Source organism: Pteropus alecto, unplaced genomic scaffold, assembly GCF_000325575.1.
Source record: "Pteropus alecto unplaced genomic scaffold, ASM32557v1 scaffold3, whole genome shotgun sequence".
Lineage (NCBI taxonomy): Eukaryota > Metazoa > Chordata > Mammalia > Chiroptera > Pteropodidae > Pteropus > Pteropus alecto.
In genome coordinates, this window is record NW_006442484.1 from 5432483 (window position 1) to 5447009 (window position 14527).

Genomic DNA, 14527 nt, shown 5'->3' on the forward strand with positions numbered 1-14527 from the left:
GCACCTGGTCTTTCTAGGTGGTCTCCCATCCAAGTACTAACCAGGCCCGACCCTGCTTAGCTTCCGAGATCAGACAAGATCAGGCAGGGTGGCATGGCCGTAGACAGACAGACTTCCACCATATTTTAATGGAATAGTAAAGAACAGACACTAAATAAGCAAGGTTTTGAGATACCTTCTCTTTAGTGATTTTCTGAAGCAATTTTAATGACAATCTGAAGAGAATGGTAATAATTGCTTAATAGATTAGAACACTCTTATTCTTCCCAAATTTTAAGTTTTCTCTGATTAATACCAGCAATGAAGCATTTGTGAAAGCTTTATTACCTCCTGTTTGGAAGAATTCTTTTCTGCTGTAAGGTACACAGCATTCAAGGCTATTGATAACCCCAGGAGTTCTTTTCAAACAGTAAGCAGTGATATTCGAAGAACTCTTTACAATCACTCCCCCAAATTTTTCTGTGGTGGCGTGAGTGGGAATCATTCTCTTTTAAGTTGTTATTTGATTTTTAAAATAAATTGCACTAGTTGCCCATTAAGAAAAGCAGCACTCTTGAGTTTTTTCGTTTGGCTAGTGTGCCTTTGGTGTAAGGCAAGAGTTCAAAGAAAGATGGGACAAGAACAGTGACATACTCTGCTTGATTCATTATTGAACATGAGTTATGCCTCAGGCTTTTAAAAATGAATCTCTCCAACTTATCCCCATAGTTGGTATTATTCCTTTAATGAGAGCGTATTGATGGTTGTGATAAATATAACCCAGTTCTCTTCTTGGAATTCTAGTATTTGATTGCTCACTGACACTGACACAGAGGGTTATAGATAAAATCTTAGGACCATTATTCTCATTCCTTTTAAAATTTTGATGTAAACTCTTTTAAAAATAATATATTTAAATGATAACTTTTTATCCATTTCTGAAGCTTGACTCTCATTAGAAAAAGATTTTAATTTAAAAACAGCTTTAAGCCAGAGGGTGATTTTGAAAACTGAATAAAATCATATTCATTTTATATTTCAGAACATGTAAAAATAAATCATTTATATGTATAAATCACACATATCATCTGTCCGACCAGTTATATTTTCAAAGTCCCCTGTCTTTCTATTTGATTTTTTACCAAATTGAGCTTTAGGATTTCTTTTCCCACATGACTAAAAGTCACTAAGGTTAAGTAGCCACTGTGAATTAGCAGCTTCAAGGCTTATCATCTTGCAGTCTTCCTGTTCCTAAAAGATCCCACTGATTTTATAATTTGCTTTGTGAAAAACCTCAAGTAAGTTTGTGGTATTAGATATCTTGTCACTTTGGGAAGAAATAGAGTGTTTTAGTAAAGACAGTGGCACATTTCAAATAAGAATATGCTGTTTAAATATAATGATACATTTTATAATTTTCAGGTCATTTTCAGTCAACAAAAGAATAAGTCCCTAAACTTACTTATTAAACTGGCAACATTGATTGCTTGTGTCTGCTAAAACTCAAGTCTGCTTCTTTCTTTCTCTTCGAAGTACAGTTTTCTTCTGCATGCATTTTTTTCTAACATCTAATAAAATTTTTTTTTTTAAATGCACAGTTTACTTTGCATGATTTTTGAAATTTGCTTTTATACAAATATTTAAACCATGTTTATTATTAGTATGTTAAATTGGGGAAATAGATTCCTCCATATAATGATTTATTAAGAATGTTTCAATAATGGAATGTAGAAATGTATATTTTAGTACAGTTATCATATTGTTTTTTACCTGTCAGGAAAGCACACTGGCCTGGTGTGATCTGATTTGAATGAAAGGTTACTAATGACTATAATTTGGAGGTCAAGAGAAAAAGTGAGATACTTCTGCCCAATGCTGTGTGTAGTGAATGTTTTTGACATGTTGAGAAAGTAATTTTTGATTACTCTATAAAAAATCCTACTTATATTTTATATTGATAATTTTTTTTGGTTAAATACATTTGGGTCTTTGGATTTTTTTTCAGGCACAAATAGTTTTAACTGGACCCAGAATTTTAACATTATAAAAGCATTGAAATGTTTTGTGGTCTTTATTGCCAAAGAATTTCTCAGTAAATATGTTTGTTGTAATATTATATATCATGGGGAAAAGTATAATTTTTTTCCCATAATAATTACTGTAATCCTCAAAATTGGGGTCTTTGGAAAAATAAATGTATGCTTTTTAGTCAAAAGATTTTCATAATGTGTTTTCCTTTCTTTTGACTCTTAGAAATTTGTAAGAAATGCCAGTTAGTATTTACTAAAGTTTTCTTTTGGTGTAGTTTTTCTAAAGCAAAAACCCTTGTAACTAATTCCTCAGGCGTTTTTAAAGCTCAGAATGCCGGCTACTCCACTACTACCATAGAAAGCACTTAGCATGCGGGAGAAGTTCGAGTCTCATTTGACTGCTACTGCTTCAGCTAATTGATTTTCCCCACCTTGCTACTATAGTGATTATAAGCAGTTCTGCAGTATGTTGTCTCAATTAATAAAGAAAAGTAGAATTCTTTCTAAAAGACAGAAGAATAAGTTTTTAATTTGCACCATGTAAGTCTCCTTTGCTTCCCAAAGACTGTCTCTCTCCTCAATTCATAGCTGTAAATGTAGGAGATTTTCAGTTTTTCAGATATTTAAACTCTTTTTCTAGTGTATCTCAGTCACTGGGAGTGGGGTTAAGGAAAATCAGTTTCTCAAGATAACCCAGTGATGGGTAGTTTAGAAACGTGTTCTTTCCAGGATGCTCTGAGAGCCCCTTCCAATTTTGACTTATTAGAGTGAACAATCTTAAGCCTTAAAAAATTTTTGTTTTATTTATGTATTTACCAGCTTCATTCTTAGTGCTAGATAACATAAGAAAAATTACAGGAATTTATTAATGTGCTGTGGAAATCCAAACCCAGGGCTTTAAAATGCAACAGGGCTGTAATTGATGATAGAATTTTTACAGATGCCTTTTATTTTTATTTTTATTTTTTTATGGCAAAGATGTCCTCTTATTTATTTTACTCATACAAAAATGTTTTTTAAAAACAATTTTAATGAATATTTTGACCAAGATATGTTACCGTACATTACATACATTAATCATGTCTTTTTTTTTCTAGGCAGCACAAATAGTGCTTATTTCTCTGTTTGAACTGAACACTCCTGAATTTACCATGTTACTTGGTGCCTTGCCAAAAACATTCCAGGATGGTGCCACCAAACTCCTGCATAACCACCTCAAGAATTCCAGTAACACCAGTGTGGTAAGTGCTTTGGTCACGATGGGTCCCTCTGTACTGATGATGGCCTCTGCGTGTCCCTTCTGGAACTTGCTCTAATAAAATAGCCAGCTTTCTTGTTCCCTTTTAGGAGATTGTGGGTCTACATGAGGCCATGTTTGATCCTGCTGTATTTACAATGAATGACTGAATCTAATATTTAAATATGGCCTTTTTTCTTAAGTTAGGTTGTTCAGTCAGTTCAGTTTTTACATTTAGTCATTTATTTATTGACTTACTTATTTTTTCTTCATATTGTAGAGATGCAAATGCTCAATTGTGTCTGTTACTCCAGCACAACTGGCATCGGTCATTCAGTTTCGGGAATGCCTATGTAACAGTTAACCGTTTTTTGGTTTAACATGCACTTAAAATTGGCCATAACCGATTCAGAAAAAAAATGACCCCAATTGTGCAAATTCTCCCTATTTATTTACACGTGGGTTAAAAGGCCAAGGGAAAAGTAGACCATATTCTGTATTTAGCCCTTGAGTAATGATGCTTATTCTGCCTTTACTCCAGGGCTCTCCAAGCAATACAATTGGCCGGACTCCCTCCAGACACACCAGCAGCAGGACCAGCCCCCTGACCTCACCCACCAACTGTTCCCATGGGGGCCTGTCTCCAAGGTAATGCCTTTCAACAGAAGTGAAGAAACTAAAGCACCCCAATGTCAGTTTAGCCTGTTTTTATATTTTTAGACCAAGCTTAATACCAAAAAGTTGTATGAGTGTTAGGAGACTAAGGGTTCCAGTCTCCACCCAGATCTTAACTGTATAGTCAGTCTTGGGCAGAGCAGTTAACTTCTACAGTGAGATGAGTGGTTTGCACTGAATGTTCTCTGAGATTCTTCTAGCTCTAAACACTTTCTAGTGCTTTAAAGATTTTAGAACTAAAAGTTCCATTTAGTTCTATATCATATAGAAACCATTTAGAAGCTCATCACTTACTCTGTAAGTGATAGGAGCACGTGAAGAAGATATGTAGTCATCTAAATAAACTCTTTATTACATGTCCACACAGTCTGGAGTAGTTTTCTAACCAAGTGGCCATTCCAAGCATAGTCACTATCATCATTGGCTCATGTTTAAAGCAGAATGCTGCTCTGGAGGAGGGAGTAAGAACCTGAGAACTAAAATTAGATCAGCATTTTCAGATTCGTGTGAACAATGGCCTTAAGGAGTGTGAGGCAGTGACTGAAAAGCAGAAAATGTTTTGTCTTGGGATCTTTAGTTAACACTTCGTCATCTGGCCAGAGCCTTAGGCAGTCTCTACATGGTGGCCTTCATGACATCACCCTGGCATGCGTTGGAATCCCCTGTGGTCTCAAAGTAATGGCCCTGTAAGCCAGACTTTTTAGGCAACAGCCAGTGCCTGAACCTGTAAGGGTCATACATACTGTGCTGTCCACAAAAGTCCAGATTTTTGGGGTCATTAACAACAAGAAGCAAGAAGCTAGCTCTTAAGGGTTGCTGACACCAAGATCTTAAAATTATAAGAAAATACTGCAAGTAAGCCATTTTCCCTTAAATGGTTACTTCTTTAGTGGAAAGATAATCAAAATGTAAGTGCCTTTAAATCTCGATTTTTAAATGACAAGGAGTCTCTCAGATTCCTCTGTCTTTACCACTGAATTTCTCTTCAGTTCCTCAGATTATCATGTAAATATTTTGGGATGTGTCAATTTTGCATTTTTCTCTTGGTTAAACAAAATATCTTGTATACGTATAGTATCCTACTGTTTATTGCCTTAGATTTAATCACTCTAAGCCTCCCCGCCCCCATACTATATTTAAGTAGAATGAAGTATGATGTTATGTCTCCAGATTTGGTCTGTATTGTCATGATTCAGCAGACTATTCTAATTCGACAAGTGAGACCAGAAACCAATAAAAATATGTCTGACTTTCCCCAGGTATAACTGAAGCTCAGCCAACAAATTTTTTTAGTGTTAACATCTGTATCTAAGTACATAGTTTGTCTTAAATGACCACAGTCCAGTGTTGAAAGTAAAATCATAGAGTTCTCTTTCTTGGTTGGGGGAGAATTTTATGGAGAACTTGTATTCTCTGTAAATTGTTGCTTTTGTGAGATACTTTGTAACATTAATTGGGAAATCTCTTCTTTCATAACACAGTTCGTACTTCCTTTAGTTATTTCGTTATTAGGGTGGCACATTCTTCAGGTAACAAGCAAAAGGTAAAACTCAAATTTTTTTTATATGTGCTGATAATCTAAGTTAAAGATTGGTGGGAGCTGCTAATATAATTAATCAGAGCTAAGAATTGGCTAGGTATTAATCTCATGGATCCCCAAATTATTAAAAATTTTAATTTATTTTCCAGGTCACCATTCATTCTTAATTGGCCTGATTTTAAATTTTATTATTAGGGTTACAGGTCAGTGGAAGAAATGAAGAGATTTATTTTCAATATTAAAAAGTCCAAGGGACTAAATATTTTTTTGTTAAAAAATTCTTCTTTAGGCAATTATATCATTTCTTTCTTTTTTAAAAAAACATTATGCCTTCAGTCAGTGCATAACTAGCTAGATGGCCTTATAGCCAACTTGAATTTAATAGGAGAAATGATTTTTCTCATAACTAAAAATGTCCAGAAGTAGGAAAAACTGCCTCATATCACATCACTGGAAATATTCAAATAGGCTGCATACTTTCTACCAGGAATACTGTAAAAGCAACGAACTCTTGCACTAACTAGGAGAACGGGCCAGGTTACCGCATTGTAAGGAGACGGTGATGAGTTCTACCATGTATAATCGCCACTATTTTCCTGAGCAGTGCTCTTGAAACATTTATTTTATCTGACCTGTCATCTTGACCGTATGATACTAGCTTTTCATTCTTTATTACCAATGATTTGTTTTTAATCTAATTTGAGTACTGAAATGAACTAGTATTTTTTTTTTTTTTTTGGTCCAAAAATTCTACACTCAGATCATAGTGGCAATAAGGAAATATCCTAAAATGATGAAGGAAATCTGCATTTCGGTAGTTTTTTTTTTAAATCATTAATGAGGAACTCATTTTTATCAAACCCATTAGTATTAGAGAAGCCATAGCTAACAGGTTAAACTTTCTGTGTGAGAGAAGAATTACTGCCTATTCCCAGCTAGTAAACAGATACTACTGGAGATTTGGAAAGGAAATATATGACCTATAGTTTTTCATCATTAAACACATTTATATTTTAGCTTATTTTACCCAGTGTGATTTATAAAAAAACAGAGTTGCAACAAACTTGAGAAATCGCATGAAATCCATTCCCTTTAATATATGGCAGTCCTCACTCTGGGGCTCGGCAAACATGTTGTAGAGCAGAATGGCACTAACTACATAACCTCTCTTACCCTAGCAGTAAAAGGTAATTTTAGGTAGATTTTACAGTCATCCCATCAGAGGACGCTATCAATAGAATCAACGTGGGGATTACCTGGAAGACCTAGCCTCTCACAGGGACGTGGCAGTGTGCCTGCTTTATTCTCTCCTTGTTAGCAGAGCTCCAGCCCGAGGTGGTCGCCTTTATTTCTCTTTTACCCACACTCCCAACTCAGTGTATGACTTAGGCCCTTCTATGCTGTAGTGACCTCTTATATCCACATTTTTATTTTCCGTATAAAATGGACCATAACTGTCCTCAGATGGAGACTAGCTTTGTACCTACTGCTCTTAGAACTACAGTGAATGCCAGCGGCAGGCAGTGCAGCTCTGTAAGAACACTGTCTCTGATACCACACTGTACCCAATGGCCACATGTCACATTTCCAACAAGTCCAGCTCACCCCTTTCCCAATGGTTTTTTAAGATTGGAACAGTTGCTAGAACTCTCTGTCAGGGCTTCTGCAAGTCCAGATAACTTAGCGATATTTGTGAAGAGGAATACCCGTGTTCTCAGATGAATTTTAATTTTAATATTAGGTGACATAAGTAAAGGAATTAGATTTTCAGTTTCCCTCTCTCTGAGCTGGCCAGCTGAGGGTTGGTGCCCTCCCTCTGGTGGTGCTGGTGTTCTTTCAGAAGGAAATCACCTGTGGCAGCCTCTGACCTCCATATGATCAGATCCCAGCCTCGGAGCACGCGGACTGCTCTGGTCAGAGTGTCACATTCTCTGATTCTTCCTGCTACAGTCCTTTTGGTTCCATTTGAATTAAGGCTCACAATACCTTCTTTGGTTCTTTCTAAAATAATGGATTGCATTATCTGAAACCGAACATTCCTATTTTTTTATGAGTGCTTATAATGTCCTTCTTAGTGCGTGCGCGCGCGCGCACACACACACACGTGTGCACGCTTCATGCTTATACTTGGAATCTCATGTGATTTAAAAATGTAAATGCATGATTGAGAGGGAAAGGAATAAAGCAGTCTGATCGAAGACCAAATTATAAAACAAAATTTGTTCTTTTTCTCGGTATGGTGAAGTATTTATTTTGCTAGAACTTTGTCAAGGAAAAAGGAGACTTTGAAACACTTAGAGTATAGCGTCTTCCTCTCACCTGTCTCCTCCCTTTCCCTTTGCCTTTTTTTTGTTTCTCTTTCTGATTTTCCTCTTCTGATCACTACAGTCGGTTATGGGGTTGGAGTGCCGATGGGCTATCGAAACACCCACCTCCCTTTTCTCAGCCTAACTCCATTCCCACCGCTCCCTCCCACAAGACTCTCAGGCGCTCTTACTCTCCCAGGTAACAAGCTACCTGTTAAACTTGTCTGAGGTGTCACAATATTATTGCATTTCCAAGGTCGTCTCAGGTCTTTTGGAAAGCCTCTCAGCTGCCTCCAGTGTGGTCCCTGCTTTGGCTTAGACTAGCAGGAGGAGAGCCTTGGTGAGAAGTGTGAGCTGGTGTGTGACCTTTGTCAAACCTTATGAGTACGGTTCCTGCCATGTCACAAGGACAGATGACCATTTCATCAACTGACCAAATTCATCAACATCTGTTATTATGAGCCTTTTGGCCCAGTGCAGTTCTCAGCCCCTAGAAGGTGCTCAGGCAGTGCTGTGAAATCAAGGCAGGCAGCAGCGAGCACAGTTTCCTTAGCATTCTTCTTAGGTGCACAAGGCATTTCTACTAAGAGGCAGATGACACCTGCTCTTCCTAAACTGCATCTGTAGCTCTCAGTCCTTCTAGTGATTGTATGGACTGGCTTCTTTCATAATGAACTGTCACCTGGTGATAGTCTCAGGACACGGATCCAGAAAGGAGACCCCGAGAAGGGCATTCAGTAAAGGTGCCCTGCCTCCACGTAGGAGAGCTATCGGTACCCTCATAAGCCCCTGCTTTAATGTGACAGTGTGAATGAGTCTAGAAGAAAGGGGTGGGGCTTCTTTCAGGTGGTAAATCTGTAGTACAGAGTGGGGTCCACATGTTCCTACAGCTACCTGTTTGAGGGTCTCCTAGGTGCTTTTTATAAAGGTCTGAAGACCAGAGAATCTCTTCTATAGAAGCCTGTAATTAAATGAGCAGAGCAGGGCCAGACCAGTTCTCTCTGTGCTGTGTAAGGGAAGTTTGTACCCTCTGGTATAGAACGAGGGTAAAAATAAAACAAAGTCTTACTTTTGAATGCTTCAGAGATAGCTTTTATACAGAAGATTTACATTCCTACTTTTGTATCCTCAACATAGTGAAGCTCTACATAGTAAACAGGCCGGCTAAATGTTTTAGCAACATCTTTCTTTTGAAGCTCTTACAGCTCTAAAAGTAACTTCTAAAGTATACAGAGAATCCTTGTAATGACTGTTTCTAGATACACAAGGTTAGGGCAAGGGCACACCGACAATGAGATGTCACTGCTGTCGTCAATGTTAATAAAGCATGTTGCTACACTTTTTTTTATTTTTTATTTTAAAAGTTAGGCCACAAAGTATAAGACCAGCTTAATGACTGTCTCCCCGTATACTGATCTGTGTGCCCTAATGGGCACTAAGCTTCACCTTCAGCCAGCCTTCCCATCCAGCCATCAAGACTGTCCTGCAGAGGACATCCAGTTCCCAGAACTATCTTTCGCATATGCACCAAAAATACAGCTGATGCTTAATAAACACCTATAACTTCTGTTAACTACCAGTGGGAGAGGAGATGAGAGACTTTTGCATTTAGAAAACCTATTGGTTACATAAAACTAAGGAAATCTATGTCTGTCTCTTTGCTCTATGCCAAACACCTGTTGATTTCATAATAAAGAACAGTTATCCTTTTTTCCATACCCTAGTATCTTTTCCCTAGAGGATGACAAGAAAATCTTAGAAGGCAAACTTCCTGTCTCCAATTTCTTTTTTCTTGGAGACCCAACGTCATGCATCTCTCCACCCATAATACAGATCCTTTACAACAGGGCAGTTTATAACTTTATTCTACTTCAGTATTGGGTAACATGGCCTGGCCTTAGGTCAGTGAGTATTGACCGATTGAGCAACTTTTCCTAATCTAAAGAATCCTAAGGAAACCTTTCTGGGGTCTAATTGCAGTGTTTGCAGGTGACCAGAGCCTGGCCTTTAACCTAAAGGATTGTGTCCTGGGGTTGTCTCTGACCTGAAACAAGACAGTGTGGGGCAGGTGACAGACTGGGATCTCTTCCAAGCAAAGCTGCTGCATTTCTCTTGCTGCTTCCTTATTGTGCGGCTCGTTGGGACCACAATGTCTACGATTACCCGATGACAGCATTCATGAGAATTTCCTTTTTCTCTATGAAATGAGGACTCGTAGATTTGGAAAAAAGGACTGTTGATTTGAAAAAAGACAAATCAATCCAAAGCATAAAATAGCAAAGTATCACGGTTTCCTGTTAGAGGAAAACAATGATCTCTCTCACCTGGAGCTCACGGTTTTCGCTTCATACCAAGGAGATAATTCAGACCTCAAGCTAGTGAGTCTAAAAGAAGTGTCACCACAGCCTGTACCTGGGTATGCACACATACTTCTAAATTGGAAGTCTGAGTTGGTTTTTTAATTGAAGTAAGAGGAGGAACATTAACTGGCAGAATCCTTTATTTTCCTATTTTAAAAAGAGGCTACTATATGCTAAAGTTATGTGACCCGAAATGAAATGTTTTAAGAAAGTTCATGCTGAGAAAAATGAGATGAATTATCTGAAAGCTAACATTATCTGAAGCGACACGTGAAAAATAATATTGTGACATCCCTTAAAAAGCTGAACGTTCCGCCAGACTTCCTCTTGTCCATCCCGTCATTCTTTTGTATTTTTTTGTTTTTGTTTTTATTTTTGCATGGGCTGTGCTATTATTATTTTTGGTTTTTGTGATTCCAAGTATTTTAAGGCATCTTTTTACATCTTGTATACATATTTTTTGTTTGAGTCATACTTAGTCTTCACATATTAAAAAAAAAAAAATAGTGTACTGGCCAGATGTATAAATGCTTTTGTTCCTATATACCTGGTATTGTGGTGGTCTAGAAAGTGGTGGGGGGCAGGGAGCCCCTGTGCTCCTCAGTCATGCTTCTTCACGTTAAAGAGATGCTCCCTCATAGACAGACAGATAACCTTCTGAACTCAGAAGGGCTTGAAATCTTGAATTCTGTTCAAGTTTTTTATTCCACCTCCTGACAGTATACACATGGAATTTTCACTGTAAACGTGTTCAAGTTCACATTTCTTTTTGTTTGATGCCAGAGCCAATCTTTGAGTTGGCGTGTATTTTTGTGAACAGTCCAAGTACAATTGGGGTGTGTATTTTCTTTCATCAGAAAAGAAAATGATTTCTATCTGGGCCAGTTTTGCAATTTTAGGCAAATAGTTTCCATCTCTAAGAGTGAGTTTAGATTGTGTGCTCTAGCAGAACCTAACCAGCCCTAGAAAACACTTGGATCATTGCTATCTCACGCCATACTGGCTGCTCCAAGTGAAAACTGTCCAAATCTTGTCTTTCTCATCTGCCAAAACCTTTTAAAAAACAGAAGGAGGGGAGAAGGCTTAGTAAGTGTTATTTATTTTTAAGTGATTGCAAACTTAACCTCTATTGACAATGTGCAGGGATGATTGTGTTGTCCTTAGGAAGGGCTCCTGCCAGTGGGTCCTTAATTTCAGTTATTTCTCCTTAGGAGAATAGAAAAAAATTTCCTTTCTTTAGTCCTTAGTAATATTCAATGCTTACTTATATACACAGCCAAGGATTCTTCATTCCTAACAATCCTCAGTATAGCTCAAGACTTTCTGCAAATTAAATTTGACCAACTTATCTGATCTCTTCATGAATACTTCCTTAAAACAAGTGACATCTAAACTAAGTTGTAGTTTTGACTTGCCCTTGTTGACTGTTCCTCCATGTTTTGCTTTCTTTATATTCATGTATCTATCCGTGCTTTTCTTTGATATTCTTAGTGAGGGGTCTTGTCTGTTTCATTACCTTTTCCAGACATCTAAAGGCTGCTTGTTGACACACTGCATTATACCAAAAGGCTAGTTAGGATTTTTGTTTTATTTCACATTTTACTATGCTAAAAGGACAGCAGTTGACATTATTTTTCTGTAAGAGACAAATATATCTTGCTTTTTGAAGCACCTTTAAACATCCAGCTAGGAAAGTGACTCATCTTTATAAGACCTGCTTTTATTATAAAGCTCCAAGTATAGGCACCTAGAAGAGTTTGACATTCCCAACAAGTTTCTGGGGTAGATGACATGAGAGTTAGACTCTCAGGAGCCCATCGGTAAGGTGGACCCGACTGAGTAATAGGGTTGGTTTTTTTAGTTTTTTAACACAGGATTTTATTTACAAGCTTCTGATACTGGTGAACATAACCCAGTCTTGGGGTGATTTGCTTTGCTCCTTTGAAATTTGTAATACTAGCTTTATTTTGAAGTGCCCTTCCTCTTAGTTTAAGTTTGTACATTTGAGACCAGTAACAACCAAAGTACTTTTTTTCCATCTTCAAGATATGAAAGTTATTTTTCCACTTTCATTACCTTGTGCATTCAGTCACCGGTTGTCACTCTTTGAGTTCTTGCATTCTCGTGGTTATTGTTTCCCACTGGTTCTCATTGAGTGCTAATGTAATGTGTTTTGGACCAGATTTGTCAAGGAAGATGTGTAATTGTCCCGTGGTGGTGCTCTAATAAAAGATGTCTCTCTTCTGTTCCAAATCACCTAAAGAAATCAGACTCTAATTATATCTAACTTTGTATATTATTGGAAGTAATTTATGCCCATACCTCGATTTTATGCATATGCCTCAACTTAAGAAAGAAAATATTTTTGATCTTTAGCATGCTGGACTATGATACAGAAAACTTGAACTCTGAAGAAATCTATAGTTCTTTGCGTGGAGTTACAGAAGCCATTGAGAAGTTTAGTTTTCGAAGCCAAGAGGATCTGAATGAACCAATTAAACGAGATGGCAAAAAGGACTGTGATATTGTAAGTATCCCCAGGCTAATAGAGTACTGTATATCAATTAGGTAATAATCACCAATTCTTCTGAACACCGGCCACCATGATCACTGAGCTTCACCATTATTTTAGCCTGTGGTGGAAAGCAGTGTTTTGGAGACACAATGCAATTTCAAGTGACCTTTGCTATCTTTGCAAAGAATGCTAAATACCTTTTTTCTCAGTTTGCTTTCATTCATTCTGGACATATTTTTGTTCCTATGATGTGATAAAGGTAGTAAGCCTGAACCAGATACCAGTGTGGCTCTCTGGGAGCTCTAGACTCCTGCAGAGTCAGGCAGGTAAGCAGGAGAGTGTGGTGCAGTGGGAGTGATTGGGGATCAGCACCGAGACCCGTGGGGCCGTTTTGCTGCTCAGGAAGGATCTGCAAAAGAAATGATTTCTCACCCTCTGAGCAGAAGCATGAGGGTTGTAGTCAGAGGAGGGGTATACCTGTGAGAAGGTGGAGAGATGGGAGTGTCTGTGGTATGATTTCCTACAGGGGGTTGCTGAAGTGGAGAGAGTGAGCTTGTGATGTTTTGGGGAGGTTTGGAGAAGAGGCTGCAGAGGTTGGCTCATGAAGGGCTCACACAACAGGAATTTCCAGCCAATGTCTTGACTTCACCCTAGGGACACCGGAGAGGCTTCGAAGGATTTTTAACCAGGGAAATGGCATGGTCACACTTACATTTTAGAAAGACTTCTGTCACTCAGAGGATTATTCCAAGGAAGTTGGGTTGGGCAGGGAATAAACGGAATTAGAAGAGTCCTAAGTCTCTGATTAAGACTATTGAGTAGGTGCTGGTGCAGTTCAATGAGAGAGTACCATAGAAGGAGGACATACATGCGTGTTAACCTTCTTGGAACATAATGAATTTAGTTTTGAATACATGTGATTTGCAGGATTGGTGGGCTATCCAAGCAAACACATCTAGTAGGCTTTTGGATATACTAGTCTAGAGTGGAGGCTAGAGGTAGAGATTTGAGAGGCATTGCCTAGTTGCTTGATGGTAACTAAAGAAAAATGAGTAAAAGCAACTAGATAAATGGTAAAGACAAAATCTGAAGGAGCACCAACACTAAGAAAAAGACAAGAAAAAGAGTTAGAAGGAAAGCTGAAGACGATAGGAGGGAGACCAAGAGACGGGTGCAGAAGTTGAGGGAAGCTTTCAGGAAGGAGAGTCTCGTCAGAGGAATCGTGCTGCCTGTGGTCGTGACCATGTCAGGTCAGGCATGGAGCACAAAGGCTCCGTTGGATTTTTTTACTTACTATCTACATTAATTCTGTGTTAACCTAAAATACATAAAACCCATATTTCTTCACCATGTTTTACTGTAGAGTCAAGACCTTTTTTTTGAGAATGGGCCCACCATTTGGACTTTTATGTTCTTCTTAAATAAATTTTACACATAGTCACAGTCCACAATTTACAAATTTAGTTTCTTCCAGGAGTCCATTGGATTTTGTGAGCACAGTTCAGAGGAGAGGTGAAAGTGGAAAACAGATCACAGTGGGTTGAGGAGTGACTTGCATAACAGACTGGGTAGCGTCGTGGGGGGGTCATTCAGGGGCTTTTCACATGTGAGAGAACTGACCTGTTTGAGGGCTGATGGGGCCAATTTAGAGAAGAATGTTGGAGTGGATGATTGGTGGACACGAGTCCTTCAGAACATGGGAAGGGGGATGAGGTTTGGGCACTGGTGAAGGGATTGGCCTCAGCCAGAAGGGAGGGTGAGCAGGTTTTGTTTGGGGGCAGGAAGATGGAGGGTGTTCCCACTGGTAGCTCTCACTTTCTGTGGGCCTGGCGCTTGGCTGTGGTGAGTAGAGTGGAAAAGGTTTCTATAGCAACTGGGGAGCAGA

At 38.4% G+C, this 14527-nt stretch overlaps 1 protein-coding gene across 1 annotated transcript in view; it reads left to right on the forward strand.

Moving 5' to 3' along the window:
* CLASP1 (cytoplasmic linker associated protein 1) overlaps positions 1–14527 on the forward strand; it is a gene marked incomplete at its 5' end in the record, with an annotated part of 217294 nt that overhangs the window by 171225 nt on the left and 31542 nt on the right. Inside the window, 3 exons of the mRNA XM_015596443.2 lie at positions 3107–3250; positions 3788–3894; positions 12504–12654. Of these exons, the coding sequence (XP_015451929.1) occupies positions 3107–3250; positions 3788–3894; positions 12504–12654 (402 nt within the window). The remainder of the gene's footprint in view (positions 1–3106; positions 3251–3787; positions 3895–12503; positions 12655–14527) is intronic.